The 16,317-nt window shown below is 34.2% G+C and overlaps 1 protein-coding gene, 1 long non-coding RNA gene and 2 other non-coding genes across 4 annotated transcripts; 2 read left to right on the top strand and 2 right to left on the bottom strand.

Annotated features, from left to right (window-relative positions):
• The first annotated feature begins 818 nt into the window (after positions 1-818).
• Positions 819-5,860, top strand: LOC136411176 (uncharacterized). The gene is made up of 2 exons (XR_010752303.1): positions 819-1,310; positions 4,694-5,860. It is a non-coding gene; the product is annotated as an uncharacterized lncRNA (long non-coding RNA).
• Positions 5,861-5,965: 105 nt separating this feature from the next.
• Positions 5,966-6,072, bottom strand: LOC136415351 (U6 spliceosomal RNA). The gene has a single exon (XR_010752606.1). It is a non-coding gene; the product is annotated as a U6 spliceosomal RNA (small nuclear RNA).
• A 1,976-nt stretch (positions 6,073-8,048) lies between these two features.
• Positions 8,049-8,155, bottom strand: LOC136415346 (U6 spliceosomal RNA). Its single transcript, XR_010752605.1, has one exon. It is a non-coding gene; the product is annotated as a U6 spliceosomal RNA (small nuclear RNA).
• A 921-nt stretch (positions 8,156-9,076) lies between these two features.
• Positions 9,077-16,055, top strand: eRF3 (eukaryotic translation release factor 3). The gene is made up of 10 exons (XM_066402580.1): positions 9,077-9,433; positions 11,257-11,397; positions 11,900-12,052; positions 12,115-12,255; positions 12,511-12,675; positions 12,731-12,866; positions 12,917-13,238; positions 13,472-13,735; positions 13,806-13,974; positions 14,055-16,055. Exons 1-10 carry the CDS (start codon positions 9,199-9,201, stop codon positions 14,096-14,098), a joined length of 1,770 nt encoding a protein of 589 aa, XP_066258677.1. The 5' UTR covers positions 9,077-9,198; the 3' UTR covers positions 14,099-16,055.
• The last annotated feature ends 262 nt before the right edge of the window (positions 16,056-16,317 follow it).

Raw genomic sequence — 16,317 nt, 5'->3', positions numbered from 1 at the left:
GGTCAGGGTTACAAGGCGAAGGTCGTTTTTAAGGACGACTGCGTCCAGCTTTGAGGCTCAACTTTGCATAACAACCGTTATATCTCAAGTAAAACTTTTCAATGCTTAATTCTTCTACTTTAGATATTTTTACCACGTTCAAAGAAGCATTCAAATCGAAAAAGGATTGACCTATTTTTATTAACGTAATACGTCAGTTTTTAATGTGATATCTATGAGATAAAAAGCTTTATTTCATTCAAAGCACGAGCTTCCGAGCAGATGTGATGAGATATCGTGCAGGCTTCAGATGAAGCTTTAAGATTTAGATAAAAGCTTATTGGGATTCATTGGAAAATTGAACGGAACTAAGCAGCTTTCAGGGAACACAGAAGACTATCAGCACATCATAAAGGAACCAATTATTTGGTAATAGGTTCTGTGACCCATAAAAAAAAATGGAGATGGAAGACATGAACCATAGAATTGACTATAAATCGTTTTTTTTATTTTCCTATTTTTTGGGGTAAAAAGAGTATTGTTCTAGTTTCTATAACATAAAGATAAACCTTGACTCCATTTACACTTATCATTATCCAATGAAAATAATTGTGTACGATGGCATATTATGAAGACATACATGAAATAACGAGCATAAAATTGCTTAAGAGTGTTAATTGTTGCTTCTCTGGTAATGAACCAGGTAAAAGAATAAAATCGCAACTACAAACTATGAGTCCACATAATTTAAGATTTTCGAAAAAAATCTCGTGTAAAGCCTCTCAATTCGGACTAAAGTGGGAGCTTTACTATTATGAATAATTGCCCCATTTTAAAATATGCAAAGTGCTATCCATCTATAACCGGCACTAACTGGCACTTATTATGTAATAAATTTTCTGCACCGGTTTAAAGCTATATTTCTTCTTCTATTCTAATTTGCATGGAAGCTCAATAGAACCTATTCAAATGTTCGAATTAAAGAACCATCAATTCTCGAGCTAATTTCACATACATAGCTCATAAAGAAATTAGAAAATGATTATTTTTTTCAAATTTAGACTAAGTAAAAAATTTCCTCTCCCAAAGTGGCGCCCCCTGCTATTATCGAACGACTACGTCTGTCCAAGTACACGACTCGAGTCATTTCTGCAGGATCTATTGCCCAGTTTGTGTGGTAGTCAGTGGGTCAGTGCCAACTACATAGTCCGGTGCATTACAACCATAGAACTGTAAGCCATATCGAACGCACTTTTCGTATAATTTGTTCAAGGCATTTCGACAATTTGGTGACAGAGAGAGAGTCGTGCAGATAACGAGTGACCATTTAGGTAAGTGGCTTATGCAGTTCTTTTCGTCGATTAGAGTTTTTAATAAGTAGGCATTTTCTTCTTTTAAAAATTATTCTTATATATGTTGTATGCACATCTAATTTGCTCATAACATAGCTTGTCCTACATTTTTGATTATTGCAACGTTAGTTATGCAGGTTTATTGATTATTTTATTACCTAATAAATAACAGAGATGAAGGATGTAAATACCGCATTATACTTATAGATAGCAGACTAACATTTCCAGATGCCTACTACGAAATGACTAAATGTTATATCCTGGTTTGTCTATAATAGAAATCAATTATCTCTGGCTACGAATTATTAATTATCTTAACGGCAAGAAATAAGTTTTTTTCCTATTTTGTTTGGTGATAACGCCTCGCACACAAATAGGGGTTGATGGTAGAGTTGCGCACATTGGAAAAAATGAAAAAAATAACAAAACTGGTGTATAGATTGTGAATATGCAAAATATGCGAAACCCTCTGAAAATTCCTCATTTCAATTGCTGAGGAATGACGTGGATCATATCACTGTTCCAAAGGGCTGATATGACTGATGTTTGATCATTGTACCTAATTTAGAGAGGAGAAACCTTCAGACCTTGAAAAAAGATAATTAAAAACATCAAAATTACATGAAGAATAGAGAATTTCATAGCTCGAATATATGCCAGCACGCCTTTGATAATGATCACATAATTAAATGGAACGATGCTTGCATCGTTACTAATGAACCATTATCAAAAGAACGTAAAATCCGAGATAATGGATACATTTTACTTAATAAAAACCGATGTGTGGCCTCTTACTCAGAAAGCATGGATAACATTTTGTTGCCTATGTTTGAACAAGAGGTCAATACTGAAAAATCCCAGTTAGCGTAATTACCACATCATAAATTGTAATAAAATTGTAATTAGGTAGTAAAGTCAAACACCAATTGTTTACTTCAAATCAACCCCCAACCTGAAGGTTGAATGTTGTTCCTAGTTAACTTCAACTGAAAATGGCGTGCAACGCTACCGCTCTAACAACCCCTACTTGTGGGTGAAAAAATAAACAATCGGCCTTAAACGTATTTTTAAAACAATTTTTTGTACTTTTTCCCTCGTACCCCGTAATGACTTTTACTTTGAAAAAAAACTATTTTTACATTTTGATCATTAAAGTTTTAAGGAAAGGCTTTTTCAGAAAAGCTATCAGTCTAATGAGCTTAAAAAATCAATCACTCACAATTTTTTAATTAACGGTAGTTTCGTTTTAAAATAAAACTCCAATCAGTAGGGCGAAAATTTCAAAGAACAAGCACAAGAAGCTATAAAATTATTTTTTGTATCACAAAAACAATACTCAACATTTTATTCAACAACGAAAGAAATACTTTGAAAACTTTCTAAAAATTAAAAATTTGGAAAAATTGTTACTACCAAAAGAGCCGTTCAAAAAATGTCACTTTGAAAATGTCTTAAAAACGGAAAATTTTGAAAAATTGTATCTTCCAAACTAAACATTTATCAGCAATGAATTTCATGTTGAGCAATCCCTTAGCATCATTTTCAAACAATGAAATCTGCAGCTTGATGGAGAAAGAAACAATGGCATAGTCGAGAGCTACTATGTACTCACGGAAAAGTAGAACATATCATCAAATGTGGGCGACAAACAACATTTTTTAGTTTAAATTATGCTGTAAAAATTAGGTTACACCCAAAATTAAACTAGTAAAATAAACGATTACGTGAAGGTGTGTTTATGGCTTTTTATGTCCAAGTTGTGACACCGCATGTTTACGGTTCTTCTCTGAATAAACAAATGTAGTTATGATTATCTTTCAAATATAGAGAGTAAACAGTATTCCTAAATACCAAAAGGCACCGAATTACTTTCATTTTTTTTGTCTAGGCCTAAATATACTGAAGAGAAAAGGTGAAAACTTGTTGTGTTAATATATAGACTTAATGTTAGATATCACTGGGTGCATACCCGATTTTGTTATTATACCAAAGAGTGGATAAAGAAATCGTAAATGAAATGTCAAAGAATATTGGTTGCTCAATTATTTAACTACGATGTAATAAAGTTTTGAAATCCTTAACATCCATCAGCAGTTTTCTCATGTAAATTTGCTTCGAATGTATGTACATGTCAATGGATATAACCGGAGTGCATAGGAGTTTTAAAAGATTGAAAAATGGAAAAAATAGTGAAGAATACTATTAGATTCCTAGAATCTGTTTTGGCAAGGACAAAGCACTAGAAAAATTCTCTAAACAAATCTGTTCTAAACAGTCTGCAATATTTTGCAAAGTTGAATTTGAGGGATCATTCGGAAGTGTTCCTAAAGTGTTTTAAGTATTCTAAAATCTTTTTAAAAATCCGGAAAAAGAATTTATAATTCAGATCAAAATTGGGCAAAGATTTAGTAATTTTTAATAACTAGAAGACCCGTTATAACAATAACATCAAGACATGGTTAAATTTGGAATCGCATATATAATGTATAAGAGTTTTTTCTCAACTTCCCAAAGTTAAATGTAGTTAGACTTAATAATTAAGCCACAGCACATCAAAAATCCTCGTATAGAATCCTACAAAGCAACATGTGATGCACTCATTGTGTATAGCATATATCTCCATTCAAACTTGCTCCATGATGTCACCAATTCGCTTATTTTTAACCTCGAGGTCCATGGGTTAATCCAATATTGCTAATCAATATAGCCGATGATGTAATCACAATTACACCTGTACAATTCTCTGAAGTACAAAATGTTTTACGGCAGGAAAATATCAGAGGGGCGCTCATGAAAAATCTAATACGACCGAAGAAAATTGAATAAGAACATGTAATTAAATGGGGTGAGTAACAGGAAAGTAACACTGATAGGTAATGGTGGTAAATATTGAATCGTTGGACAGTTTACTATTCAAACTTTAATAAATATAGTGAATGTTTCGATTTTGATAACAAGCTACAAGTACGTAAAAATACGAAATTACATATGCATGAAGTACGCCCACTGAAACCTAATACTTCTCTTTGACCCAGTTCCAAGTGACGAAAATAATAACAACAATGCTATTCTGTTGCTTTCAGCCGTAATTGTATTAATTTCCTTTTTTTGCGTTGACGCAAATTTGTACGAGGAAATGACGATTAATGCGCTGTTTTGAACCCAAGTTGACACATATTCAGAAAAATACTCAATAAAACTCAGCCATGAAAAAATATAAGAGAGTTTTTTTTATCAACAACCTGTGTCCGCATCTATAAACGAGTTAAAAATATAATTAGACCTTTCTAAAAGACCGTCACTGTATCTTCAGGACCATATCCTACTGTTAAACCTAAAACCAATTTTTTTCATACTTTCAGACCAAAATGACTTCTCCAGCCCTAACTAATGGCAATGGCCAAAAAGACTCATCTATCAAAGGATCCGACTCCGCCCTCCCTCAATCTCCCGCAAGGACCACCGGCGGGTCATCTGCAGAGCAGGCGACCACCCCCCCGCTAGTGGCTTGGTGGAGAGTATTCAAACTGGTCAATCTACTCACGCAGCAGCACTGCTAGGATGTTCCAGAATTTTCTGGTCTCGTTACGTTTTATTAGAGATGAATTATTGTTACATATCAGTTTATGAAAATTATTAATAAATTTGAAGGTGATTCACACCTAAGTTGGAAGAGCGATCGAGGAATGACGCTAAGGTTGCTCGATGAAGTCAGTATAGGGGTTATATTTCGAGAGTCTTTGTTATGGAGGTCTATGTTATGGTTGTATTGTCTATGTCAAACATATTCAGTAGTTGTTCTATCAGTACACATTATAAAGAAGTTCTTGGGGTTTCATTAGATTATAGCTCTGCCTTCCACTGGTTTAGCCGTTAAAATAGGTCTTAGATAATATCAATCTTGGCACATTGATGTAATTTATAGCTTAGTATAAAGTTGGTTTTGCATATTAATATAGAATTATGATTTATTTACTAGCTCGTAGTTCAATGAATTTTGTTTCTAAACTTTGCACTGTTTATCGTTCGATACACACATATTATGACAATATTATCATTAAGTAAGTATTTTCTTATTTTATGGAAGATGTTAGTGTGGATCTAGTCCTTATGTGGTTAAGGAATTTATAACTACTGTAACTTTTATATAATTAATTCTTTAATATTCCACTGAAAGCCATTAACTGAAAACCGTCACAGCAAACTTACTGTACCAAACAATAACATAATTATTTTTTATCATTTTTGTGTGTGGATTGTAGATTGAAATGGAGGTTTTTTTATGATACCTACGTAAAGGCATTTGTAGCAGAATCATCAGAGATGGTCACATTAGGTATTTACCAAATATTTTTGCAATGGTTACCTTTATGTAAGCACAGAAAGAGTTTTTATCTAAATATAAGGGATCGGTGGTAATGTTATTTTATAGTTTATAAGCTTCATTGATAATTTTATGACTATACGTCTATTGTTAAAACAATCTAAGAGGTAGAAAATTATTTAATCGCAATAAAACGCAATAAAAATGTATGAGTAATTTGGTTCTTGTTAGCTCTTTATGATATTAAAGAAGTTTGGAAATGTAGGGGGTGGGGGGCAATTTTGTGTAGTTGTCATGGAAAAGATATCAAAAAAATGTGGAACGCTTCACGATTTTGCGTGTCATCCTTGCGCAGGGGCCATGCTAATCTTCTCTGTATCGTTCCAATTTTAGTATATGTACCGCCGAAGCGAGTACAGAAATATTAATTTGACTATACCTTTTTGACCTGAGAATCTGATAATGAACATGGGTAAGATAATATTGACATCATCTACCGTTGTGCTATCTGTGTGTCGAAAAATCAACTTCACTGCTTGTGCTGCCCCCTAACATGCACTTCGCGTACTATTGCTTTAAATAGTGATTTTGAGCACTTTGTTCAGCTCCAGATTGTTTTAAAAAATTTAATGCACAGTACGGCAATAAAACACTAAATCACAAATATTAATTTTCTCTTTACATACCTTATGAAATGGCAACATTTCGTGGGACTCCCTACTGAAATGCCGTCTGAAACAGGTCGTGGCTTGGAACAAGCTTCCAAGAAATCTGCCCTAACAGTAAAATATCGAAGATAAAAATAAATCGAAGAATATTAACAACAACGTTTACGAATAGAAAAATTAAATTAATATAAAGCACTATAGCTAGGAAGTCAAGAGAAGTAAGGATAAGTGTTTGGAAAAAGTGGCGCTGGAAATCTGAGAAAAGACCAAATTTGTAAATATGTATGGGATTGAGAAAAAATCACCCAGGCCTGATTATCAAAGCGAAAAAAGGGTTAAAATATTTAGCTGTTTTATAAAGGTTACGTACACCCCCACCTGAGCGTTTTACGACATATTTTGTCTGAATTTGATAATCGAGTTTTATTAAATTATGAAAGTAGATAGAAGCAACTGAATACAATCGAAGAGGTTTAATTTGAAAACACATTTTTAGCATCATAATCACTATTGTGTTCTTACTTGAATGTTTACTCCAAATTACAAACCGGAATTCAATATTTTCACATCTAAAACTCTTAAAACGGAAATTTTTGCACATTTTTTAAAACAATAATTTAATTTAAAATCACTTCCGCCATTTATTGAAGAAACAATAGACATCTGACAGAAACAACTAAACAAGAATGACAGTTACAGCGACATTAATGCGTTGCAAAGACACTTAAGAATGACGTCATCAAACGTAGTCTTCAATTGGCGAGACTATTTAATTGTGTTTTATTACTTAGGAATTAAATGTTACTTTCAACATAGATACTGATAATAATTATGCCAACCTTCTGATTTTCTTGATGCCATTCTCATCAAACCAATTGCATCCAACAGGATTATGAGATGTCACAAGAGTTTTTGGGAACGATACATCACATTTCTTCGGCAATTTGATACTTCCAGTACTCCAAATTTTCTGGAGCCTCATATGCAGCGGTTTTTGTACTACAAGCGGTGGTTTTGAAATCGACGGCTTCTCTTTCTCGAGTTTGTCGTAAGGAGAATTCGAATCCATCTAGAATTTTATTATAACTGAGTTTTTGATAGTTAAGACTAAGCTACTTACAATGTAGGATTACAAGCGAAACACTAACACTGTTGGTTGAATTTGCATTGACAAAATTATTTAATGTACGTTGATTATTACCATATAAGGTTTCCCGTTTTCGAGAACCTCAAAGATAAGGAAAAATGAACTCGCTTGGCTTCCGGTAGCGGTGTTCCTTGATGTTTTGGAGCTGTAAATTAAAAACGCAACCACATATGAATATTTTTTTCTTGGACTAAATTATATAACTTTACCTAGAGTATAAAATTTTCCTTTTTTGCGGGGTAGACAATAAAAGGCATCGTCTGGAACATACTGTTTCTTGAACATGGGCCATCAAGGTTTCTCCCTTGAAAAGCAAAATTACTCGCCATAATATCTCGTTAAGAGTAATTAGTGAAATTGCCCATAGTTTTTTTATAGAACTTATATTTAGGTTCATTACTAAGCTGGGTGTGTGACGAAGGGTGGACCTGGCATCCATATCAACAGCCATTACTGCTGTTAGAACAGCTATTATACCCTTTGAAATTGGATGCATGTAATTACTCATTTGCAGAAGCAAAAATAATAATTGTGAATAATTAACACTAATAATTTTATATTCGAATAAAAAAGTACAAAAAAATGTGGAACGCTTCACGATTTTGCGTGTCATCCTTGCGCAGGGGCCATGCTAATCTTCTCTGTATCGTTCCAATTTTAGTATATGTACCGCCGAAGCGAGTACAAAAGGAGTTCTCAGAATTTCATATTTCAACTTAATCTGGATTTTCAAATAGATGTAAGCGATTGTACTGTTTTTCGCTCTTGGCGCCCTCTCTGACCGATATCTGAAGATTATATTACATACAGTAAGCGACATTTTGAAAGTAAATCCCTTTAATTATTAATTTTATTTTTTTATACATATAGGATCAAATAAATATACATTTTGCTAACCAAATTTTCCCCTAAATATTTTTCTAATTTATCTTTTTATTTATGATTTTTTTTAATAATCAAAATAACAATAATTTTGAATATAGATTTTGTAATGTTTCGCATTTCAAGCTTTCGCATATATTTAAGACTATTGTTGTAATGTATTGTAAATTCTGATCCAAATTGAATGCAATATTTAACTTTTAGATATTTAATATGCAAATTTCTACTTCGAACTATACTGGCGCCATCTCCTGTCTCTGATTCTCATTAATTTTGGGCTCTTTGTAATTATTTTTATTATTGTTTTAATTAAACATTTAATTTCTCTGAAAGATGGCATTTAGACGTTTTATTGCCAGTAATTGGACTTCACTGTTATGGGAATCCTACGAATTTGATAATACATTAAATTTCAATGTATAATTAAAAATCGGCAATGCAGTTGACTGCATACGGAACTTTGCGTATCTCCTTGCGATATTGCAACATCTCAGCAAAAACTTTGTAAACTAATTATTCCTTTATTCTAATTATTCAAAACACTCCACATCATTCCCTGCATAGTTTTATATGTTAATTATACATAATAAATCTTGAATGAAGCACACTTTCTCAATTTCTCGAAGAATGATTTATTTTATTTTACACAAATCCGAAATGTGGCAATCGCGCCGAGATTGTCTGACACTCGAACAGGTGACTGGTGATGTACTGAAATGACGTGACAGTTGTCGGCCATTGTGTTCCGGTAGGTGACAGAGTGGACGCACGCGGGCGAATATTTTCGTGTTTTCCCAGGGTTTTCCTCCCATTTTTTCCTTAAACTCAACTCAGGGTCAAGAGAAAATGTCTAATAACACAGCGCCGGATAGTTGGGAGTCCCAAGCCGACACCAATTCCACAAATAACAGTCCCAGTCATGGTACAGATGTGACAGCGAAGTTTTCCACGTTGAACGTGAATGCAGTTGAATTTGTGCCTTCGTTTAGTTTTGGGTCTCCAAAGGCGGCCGAAGACGTCTCAAGCCCTCTAGAAGGTCAAAGCAAAGAGGCTTCGCCCCAGCACCAACCAGTATTAAACGGTAGGTAAAGATATAACTGTAGTTTTTCGACCTGCTGTGAACATTTAGGTTATATGGCCTCAATTTTTTGCCAACGACTCCTCTAGTTCTTTCACTACTGTGCCGCACTGATCCATTCATTTCTATTAAACAGTGGTTTTATAAAAAAAAAACTTCAAGAAATCTGATTTCTTCAGTCACCCTTTGCTTTGTTTGGTTATTGAGATCATTACTTCATTTTAAGGCATGCATATGCTGCAGGCATTTTGGTAAACTACTGAAATTAGCACTATAGCATACCTACTTGACATATTGAACAATTCAAATTTGCATTTAGTTGTTGCTTCAAATTCCATTGAAAATCTGAATGTTTTGCTTTTGAATAATGATAATGGCATAGCCAAGCAAACCAGTTAATACTGGTTTTTCCAGACATTAACCTGAAACATGCTGCAATACCTTTATCAATTTTTAATTTTCTAAAAGCAGACCTGGATCAAATATCACTGATGGCATTTTCTTTACTTAGTATACATTCCCATGAAAATGGATGGTGTTGATAAATTCATCTTGTTTTAACAGTTAAGGTCAATTATTGTCAACATGTAAATGGATGGAAAAATGTGATAATGGGTACTTTGAATGTGCAGAAACTGTAAAATTAATATAGAAATTTTTTTTTATGTAATTGTGGTATTATAGGAATTTCATGTTTATTAAAAAGGGAAAACTACTAACAATTTAGATCATATTTTTGGTTACAATTGTCTTTTTTGTTAATAATTGATATCCATATATCTTGAGTTAGCATCACATAAGAGGAAATTTATCTATTTTCATCAACAGGAATGATTTATCCATATTTAAAAAATTTAAGATCACATGTAAAACTTTGATTACCTATAGTCTATAACATTACCTCAAGATACATGAAGTTTTGTATTCGTGAAGTCTCATTGAAAGTTCGGTCATTCTATAATTAAGAATTTGTCTTTGTAAGTTGTGTGTCAGAGCACTTCGTACTTAAAAAATAAAGCAACTTGTCTCTCTTTTTGGCCCTCACATACAGTCAAGCAAATAAAACATTCCAGTTTAGACTGAACCTAAGCAGAGTAAAGGAAATTTAAAGACCTTATTTGACTGAACTCATATGACTATTATTAATAAAACATGGTTGGGTAGGCCTGTTAACATCATGATTGGAGTGAATTGTGGTCAAAGAATGGGATATTTTTCCAAAATGAAAGGTACCAAAATAAGAAAACTCAAATTAAGGAAAGTAGTTTTACCGATTTAATTTTTAACAGTGCAGATTCTGTAGAACATCATTTATTTCCAATTAAAGCAATATTTTATAAGAATGCTAGGTAAATAATAGTTTAAGAGCCAACTCTGTAGTTCTCTGAGTCTGGGAAGAGCTAGAGGATTATTGTGGAATAAAACATAAATATATGAGTTGAATAGGAATTGTGTAAGGTATTAAACCATTTCTGATCTTTTTCTAATTCTGTATGATGACTATTTCACAAAGTAAAACCAGTTGCACTTGATGAAAAAATGTCATGATTTTCCATAGAATTATATCTTCCATTCATTCATTTCACAATTTAATGCCAAGTGAATCAGGCAAGGGAATGCCATGTAAATAATAAAATTGGTAAAGTAGTGTAAGTCATGACTTATTTGGAAAAAGTAATTGATTTAATTCACAAATTAAATTAATGTTAATGATTGGCCATATGTTTATGAGAACATTTAATCATAAAATATATCCTGAATTTAATTATATTAATAGTGAAACAGTCAGTATGTCAATATACTTTAGTTTGGTTGTTTTTTTTTAGGCACCCCTTCAACATCGCCAATTGAGCCACCTGAAGCAAATGACCCTCCTCCTGTTCCGCCCGCATCTGGGAACGATACCAGTCCCACTGGTGTAGGTGGTAGTTGGGAAGATGTAGCCGATGAAGATAGTACTGCGTCTGGTGAGAATATGTTGTCATATTTAATTCAATGCTTCTTTGTAATTTAGTAGCTTTTTTAAGAACGAAAATGTTATAACAACACGAATTACTTAAACAAGGTATTAATTTACTTAGAACACTTCTTTGGATCCAATCATTATAGCATTGACTATGTAACTAACAAACTTCTGGCGCATTGTCTTCCTATATATCCGTCTGCTAGAATTGCGATATTAGCGAGATAGTTCTAGAACGATGACAATTGTCTCGAATACGTTACTCGGCCGAGAATATTCTCCTAAGCTGTTACTGGAGCATGAGGTTATATGGGTTTCTCCATTGTTTAAAGGCCTAGAGAATCAAGTCTTACTATTAGGGGTGAAACTTTGGGATATTCCTTATTTCGACCAAGTTGTGCAACTTTGCCCTAGATTTAGAAACATTGTGTGTGTGTTTGTGTGAAATTTATAGGAGTCAAAAGTAGCATTTTTCTCTATTGTATTAAAAATAACTATTCTTTCAGGTGCAGCCCAAGTGACAACTCCCGAAGATGACGATGAAGAGGTTTCAGGCGAGGAACAACTTAAACAGAAGAAAAAGAAGCCCGCCAAAAACGTGGAGGTAGAGGAAAAGAAAGAACATATTAATGTGGTGTTTATTGGCCATGTTGACGCTGGTAAGAACCTGCAAATTCCCAAGTCAATAATAGGGAGATATTGATCATAATTAATTTTTTAGGTAAAAGTACTATCGGTGGTCAAATAATGGCCCTGACAGGCATGGTGGATAAGAGGACGTTGGAAAAATACCAGCGAGAAGCATGCGAAAAAAGCAGGGAGAGTTGGTACCTTAGTTGGGCCTTGGATACTAATCAGGAAGGTAATTTCGTACGAAATCAAATTTATTTATTTATCGTAATCTACTAGATTGTACAGAAAATATAAATTTAAGGATATATTCCCTAGTTCAAACAAGAAAGTTCCCATAAACATAATACATTCTGGACACTTCATTTCCAAAATCTTGGATCTAACCTGAATTAAACATGAAGACTTATGTTTATGTCTTATTTTCTTAAATTGCGTAGTATTAAATTTAATTTCGGGACTCTATATACAATTGTTCTTTATGTAGAGCGAGACAAGGGTAAAACGGTGGAAGTGGGTAGAGCCTTCTTTGAGACTGATCGAAAACATTTTACCATTCTGGACGCCCCTGGCCACAAGAGTTTCGTGCCTAACATGATCGGCGGCGCAGCTCAAGCCGATTTAGCAGTTTTAGTTATCTCAGCTAGGAAAGGTATTATTGCATAAAAAGCTGCTGTAGATTATATTTGAATGTATTTCTGTTTTAGGTGAATTTGAAACCGGTTTTGACCGAGGAGGACAGACCAGAGAACACGCCATGCTAGCCAAAACCGCGGGTGTCAAGTATTTAGTTGTGTTAGTTAATAAAATGGACGATCCCACCGTCAATTGGGACGAAGCTAGGTAAGAAATAAAACAGTGGTGTAAAATTAGTATTATTTTTGTGGTTCCAGGTACAACGAATGTCGAGACAAAATCCTCCCTTATCTTAAGAAGCTGGGCTTCAACCTAAACAAGGACCTCTTCTTCCTGCCCTGTTCGGGCCAACTGGGCCAGAATCTCAAGGAGCCCGTAGACAAATCAATTTGCACGTGGTACGACGGCGCCGCCTTTATCCCCTTCATCGACAACTTGCCGCAGATCAACCGCAAAGCGGATGGACCCTTCATGATGCCAATCGTGGACAAGTACAAGGACATGGGGACTGTTGTCATGGGAAAAGTGGAGTCGGGAGAGTGTCGCAAGGGACAGAATTTGATTATTATGCCTAATAGGGTGAGTGAAAAAGTGGTGTTTGACAAGGAGGCTCCGGAAAGTTTGTTTGGAATTAGTTAAAATTTAAGGTTCGACTTTAATTCATCCAACGAGTACGCTGCATGTATAGAGTTAATCTGAGGGGCATGCTAGTGTTCACTGTCGTTGCTTGATTTTCATTAACAAAACATCAACTTAATTGCTTAAAACTTGCACAGACCGAAGTTGCAATGTTGTTTTTTGTTGCTTTACAGACACCAGTTATCGTAGACATGCTCCTAAGTGACGACGATGAGGTTTCGCGCATTGTCTCTGGCGAAAACGTGAAAGTCAAAGTGAAGGGAGTGGAGGAAGAAGACGTTAGTCCGGGATTCGTGCTCTGTGACGCCGTGAACCCGGTGCACACGTGCCGCATCTTCGATGCGCAATTGGTCATTATTGAGCACAAGAGTATCATTTGCGCAGGTTACAGTGCAGTCATGCACATCCATTGTGCGGCTGAAGAAGTTACTGTTAAGGTGAGTTATGATCCCACGAATTTTCTTATTGTCGAAAAAGAATAGTTTTTATTAGAATTTATCATTTCAGGCTTTAATTTGTCTAATCGAGAAAAAAACCGGAGAGAAATCCAAGACTAGACCGAGGTTTGTGAAACAAGACCAAATAGCAATTATGAGAATTGAGTGCGCAGGCGTGATTTGCCTCGAGCCCTTTAAAGAATTCCCACAGATGGGTAGATTCACATTAAGAGATGAAAGTAAGTATTCAGTCTTTAATTTATTAATATCGAAGTAAGTTTTAAAATTATTGGTTTACGACTTTTTTCTGCAATTTCAGATAGAACAATTGCAATTGGCAAGGTCCTAAAACTAGTGGAATAAATCGCCACTAAAGACTCAAATAGGCAGTATAAAATTGATGATTTTTATCCAACCGGCGGTCATGAACGAGGGATAAGCGAGAGTTTTGCACCACACAACTCGAGTCCTGGCATGTAAATAGAGACCAAAATCTCAGTGCAAGTGTAGTGTAAATTGCCTTTAAACGGGAAATCGCGTTATCCATTTCTACGGTGATTTTATTGTGGAAGTGGACCTTTTTTTCCGCCATTTTTTATTTTTTGGCCACCAAGTTTTCGGGTTTGCTGTATATATTTATCGGTTCTATTTTAAGTTATTTTTGTCCGGTAATCCGGCACGAGTGGACCTCGGGCCGACCGGTCATTGCAACTCTTGGCAGAGCTCAATGCCCTAGCTAAATATATTGTAATTTCTAACAACCATTACTATTGTTTATGACTATTATTATTAAAGTTATCAATATAATTTATTCAACGGCTCAACGATTGCTGGCTTGTGTACTTCAGTATGCAGAAATTGATGAGATTTTCGTTTTAATCGAGAAGTTGTGTGGTGCGCGACAATCGGGTCAAGACAGAGAAAAAAGTGGTTATTTTGTACGGTTGTTGTTTCTTATGCAGGTGCTTATTACCTCGACGAATAATTCAAAAGATGAGGGTATTCTATTAGGAATTTCGATAAGGCTGATGGTGTTCCCTATTAAGTTCCACTTTGTGCTTATTCCTGCTTTATTTGATTATACATCGGGATGTTGGTATAATTTTAGATTTTTAGAGCCCCAAAATATAGTTCCATTATCCAATCCAGTTAAAGTTAAATTATCCATTTAACGACAAAAATCCTTTGTAACTTTTCAACGATAGTGTTTGATTCTTTCAATTAATTTAATTCAATCAAATAGAGATGTGATTTTCTCATTAAGTAACAGTCATTACACCGTCATAGATACATCAGCGAGTATATATGTATAAATATATATATATATATATATATATATATATGTATATATATACACCAATTTTTGCCAGACGTATGGGTGCTACTTTGCTGAATAGAAATACCTTCACCTTTCCTTAAAAAATGGGCCAAACTTTCCGTGAGTTGGAAGAGCTATTGGAGTTAACAAAAAAAAAACAAAAATAATTTTCCCACGATCTCCTACGAAAATTAAACACACGAAATGAATCATGGAGACAGTGTATTGAACTGCTCTTGCTGAAAGAATTATTATGCTATTATATTAGTCAATTAGGCAAAATATGTCTCTACCAATAATTTAACTGTATTCTGCATATCTCGAACATAGCTAAAAGATATTCATTCCTTGTCGGGTAAACTGTTTTATTTTTATCTTTTTTTTGTACAAGGTCGTGGGAAAATAGTGTATATAACTCCTAAGAAAATTTCTTAACACATTTACATGATTGCCTGCGGCTCGTGTGCAACACTTAACGCCCGTGGGTTAAGAATACTTTCTTCGCGTGTTATGTAAATAACTATGTGATATATTAATGCTCACTTTTACAAAAAAAGCTTTCCAGTTAAGCAGCTTCAAATGAGACATTTGCCCTTTTTTATTTTATCATTTGATTTACTCTTAATTATGCCGATAAATATAGATTTTGGCCCGGGAAGGTTGGCTCATAGATTACTACCAAACGCATCATGCCTTTTGCCACAAAAGCTGATTTTTTCTACAGCCGAACGAGTGCGAAATTGAACAAAAAGTCATAGTGTACCTAGCTTTTTTTGACGAGTTGGTAAACGTGTAAATAATTCAAAGAGAGTTTATATTTCGTTACTGGTGTGACGGAAAATTTAAAATTATATTTAGCTTACGTTGTAATATTTGCAAAGGAACATTTTGTTAACTTAAGTTTGTTTTTTAGTCTTTTATAATAATTATACAACTATTAAGTAATCAACAGAATAATGTTGCTATCAATTTTATATATCAATAAAATTTAAAATTGTATAATTTTGTGGTTTTAATCAACGAGGAGCAAATTGTAGAGTTTGTTTAACCTTCTTTGAAATTTGGCCCAGGGGGATTACCTTAAGGGTTATTATAATTAGTTTATATCAAGATAGATGGCGTTACGAGCTTCATGTGATCCCGAACACCTTTTTCAAACTGAACTTTCGGAGTGATGTCCTGTTTCTTCTTAATTTGTAACGTGTGAGAATGAGACTCTAATACTCTTCATCAATTTTCCTTTTCTTTTAACCTAACCTAAAAA

This window comes from Euwallacea similis, chromosome 1 (genome assembly GCF_039881205.1).
Source record: "Euwallacea similis isolate ESF13 chromosome 1, ESF131.1, whole genome shotgun sequence".
In the NCBI taxonomy this organism is placed as follows: Eukaryota; Metazoa; Arthropoda; class Insecta; order Coleoptera; family Curculionidae; genus Euwallacea; species Euwallacea similis.
This window is presented reverse-complemented; position numbering and strand designations above follow the sequence as displayed.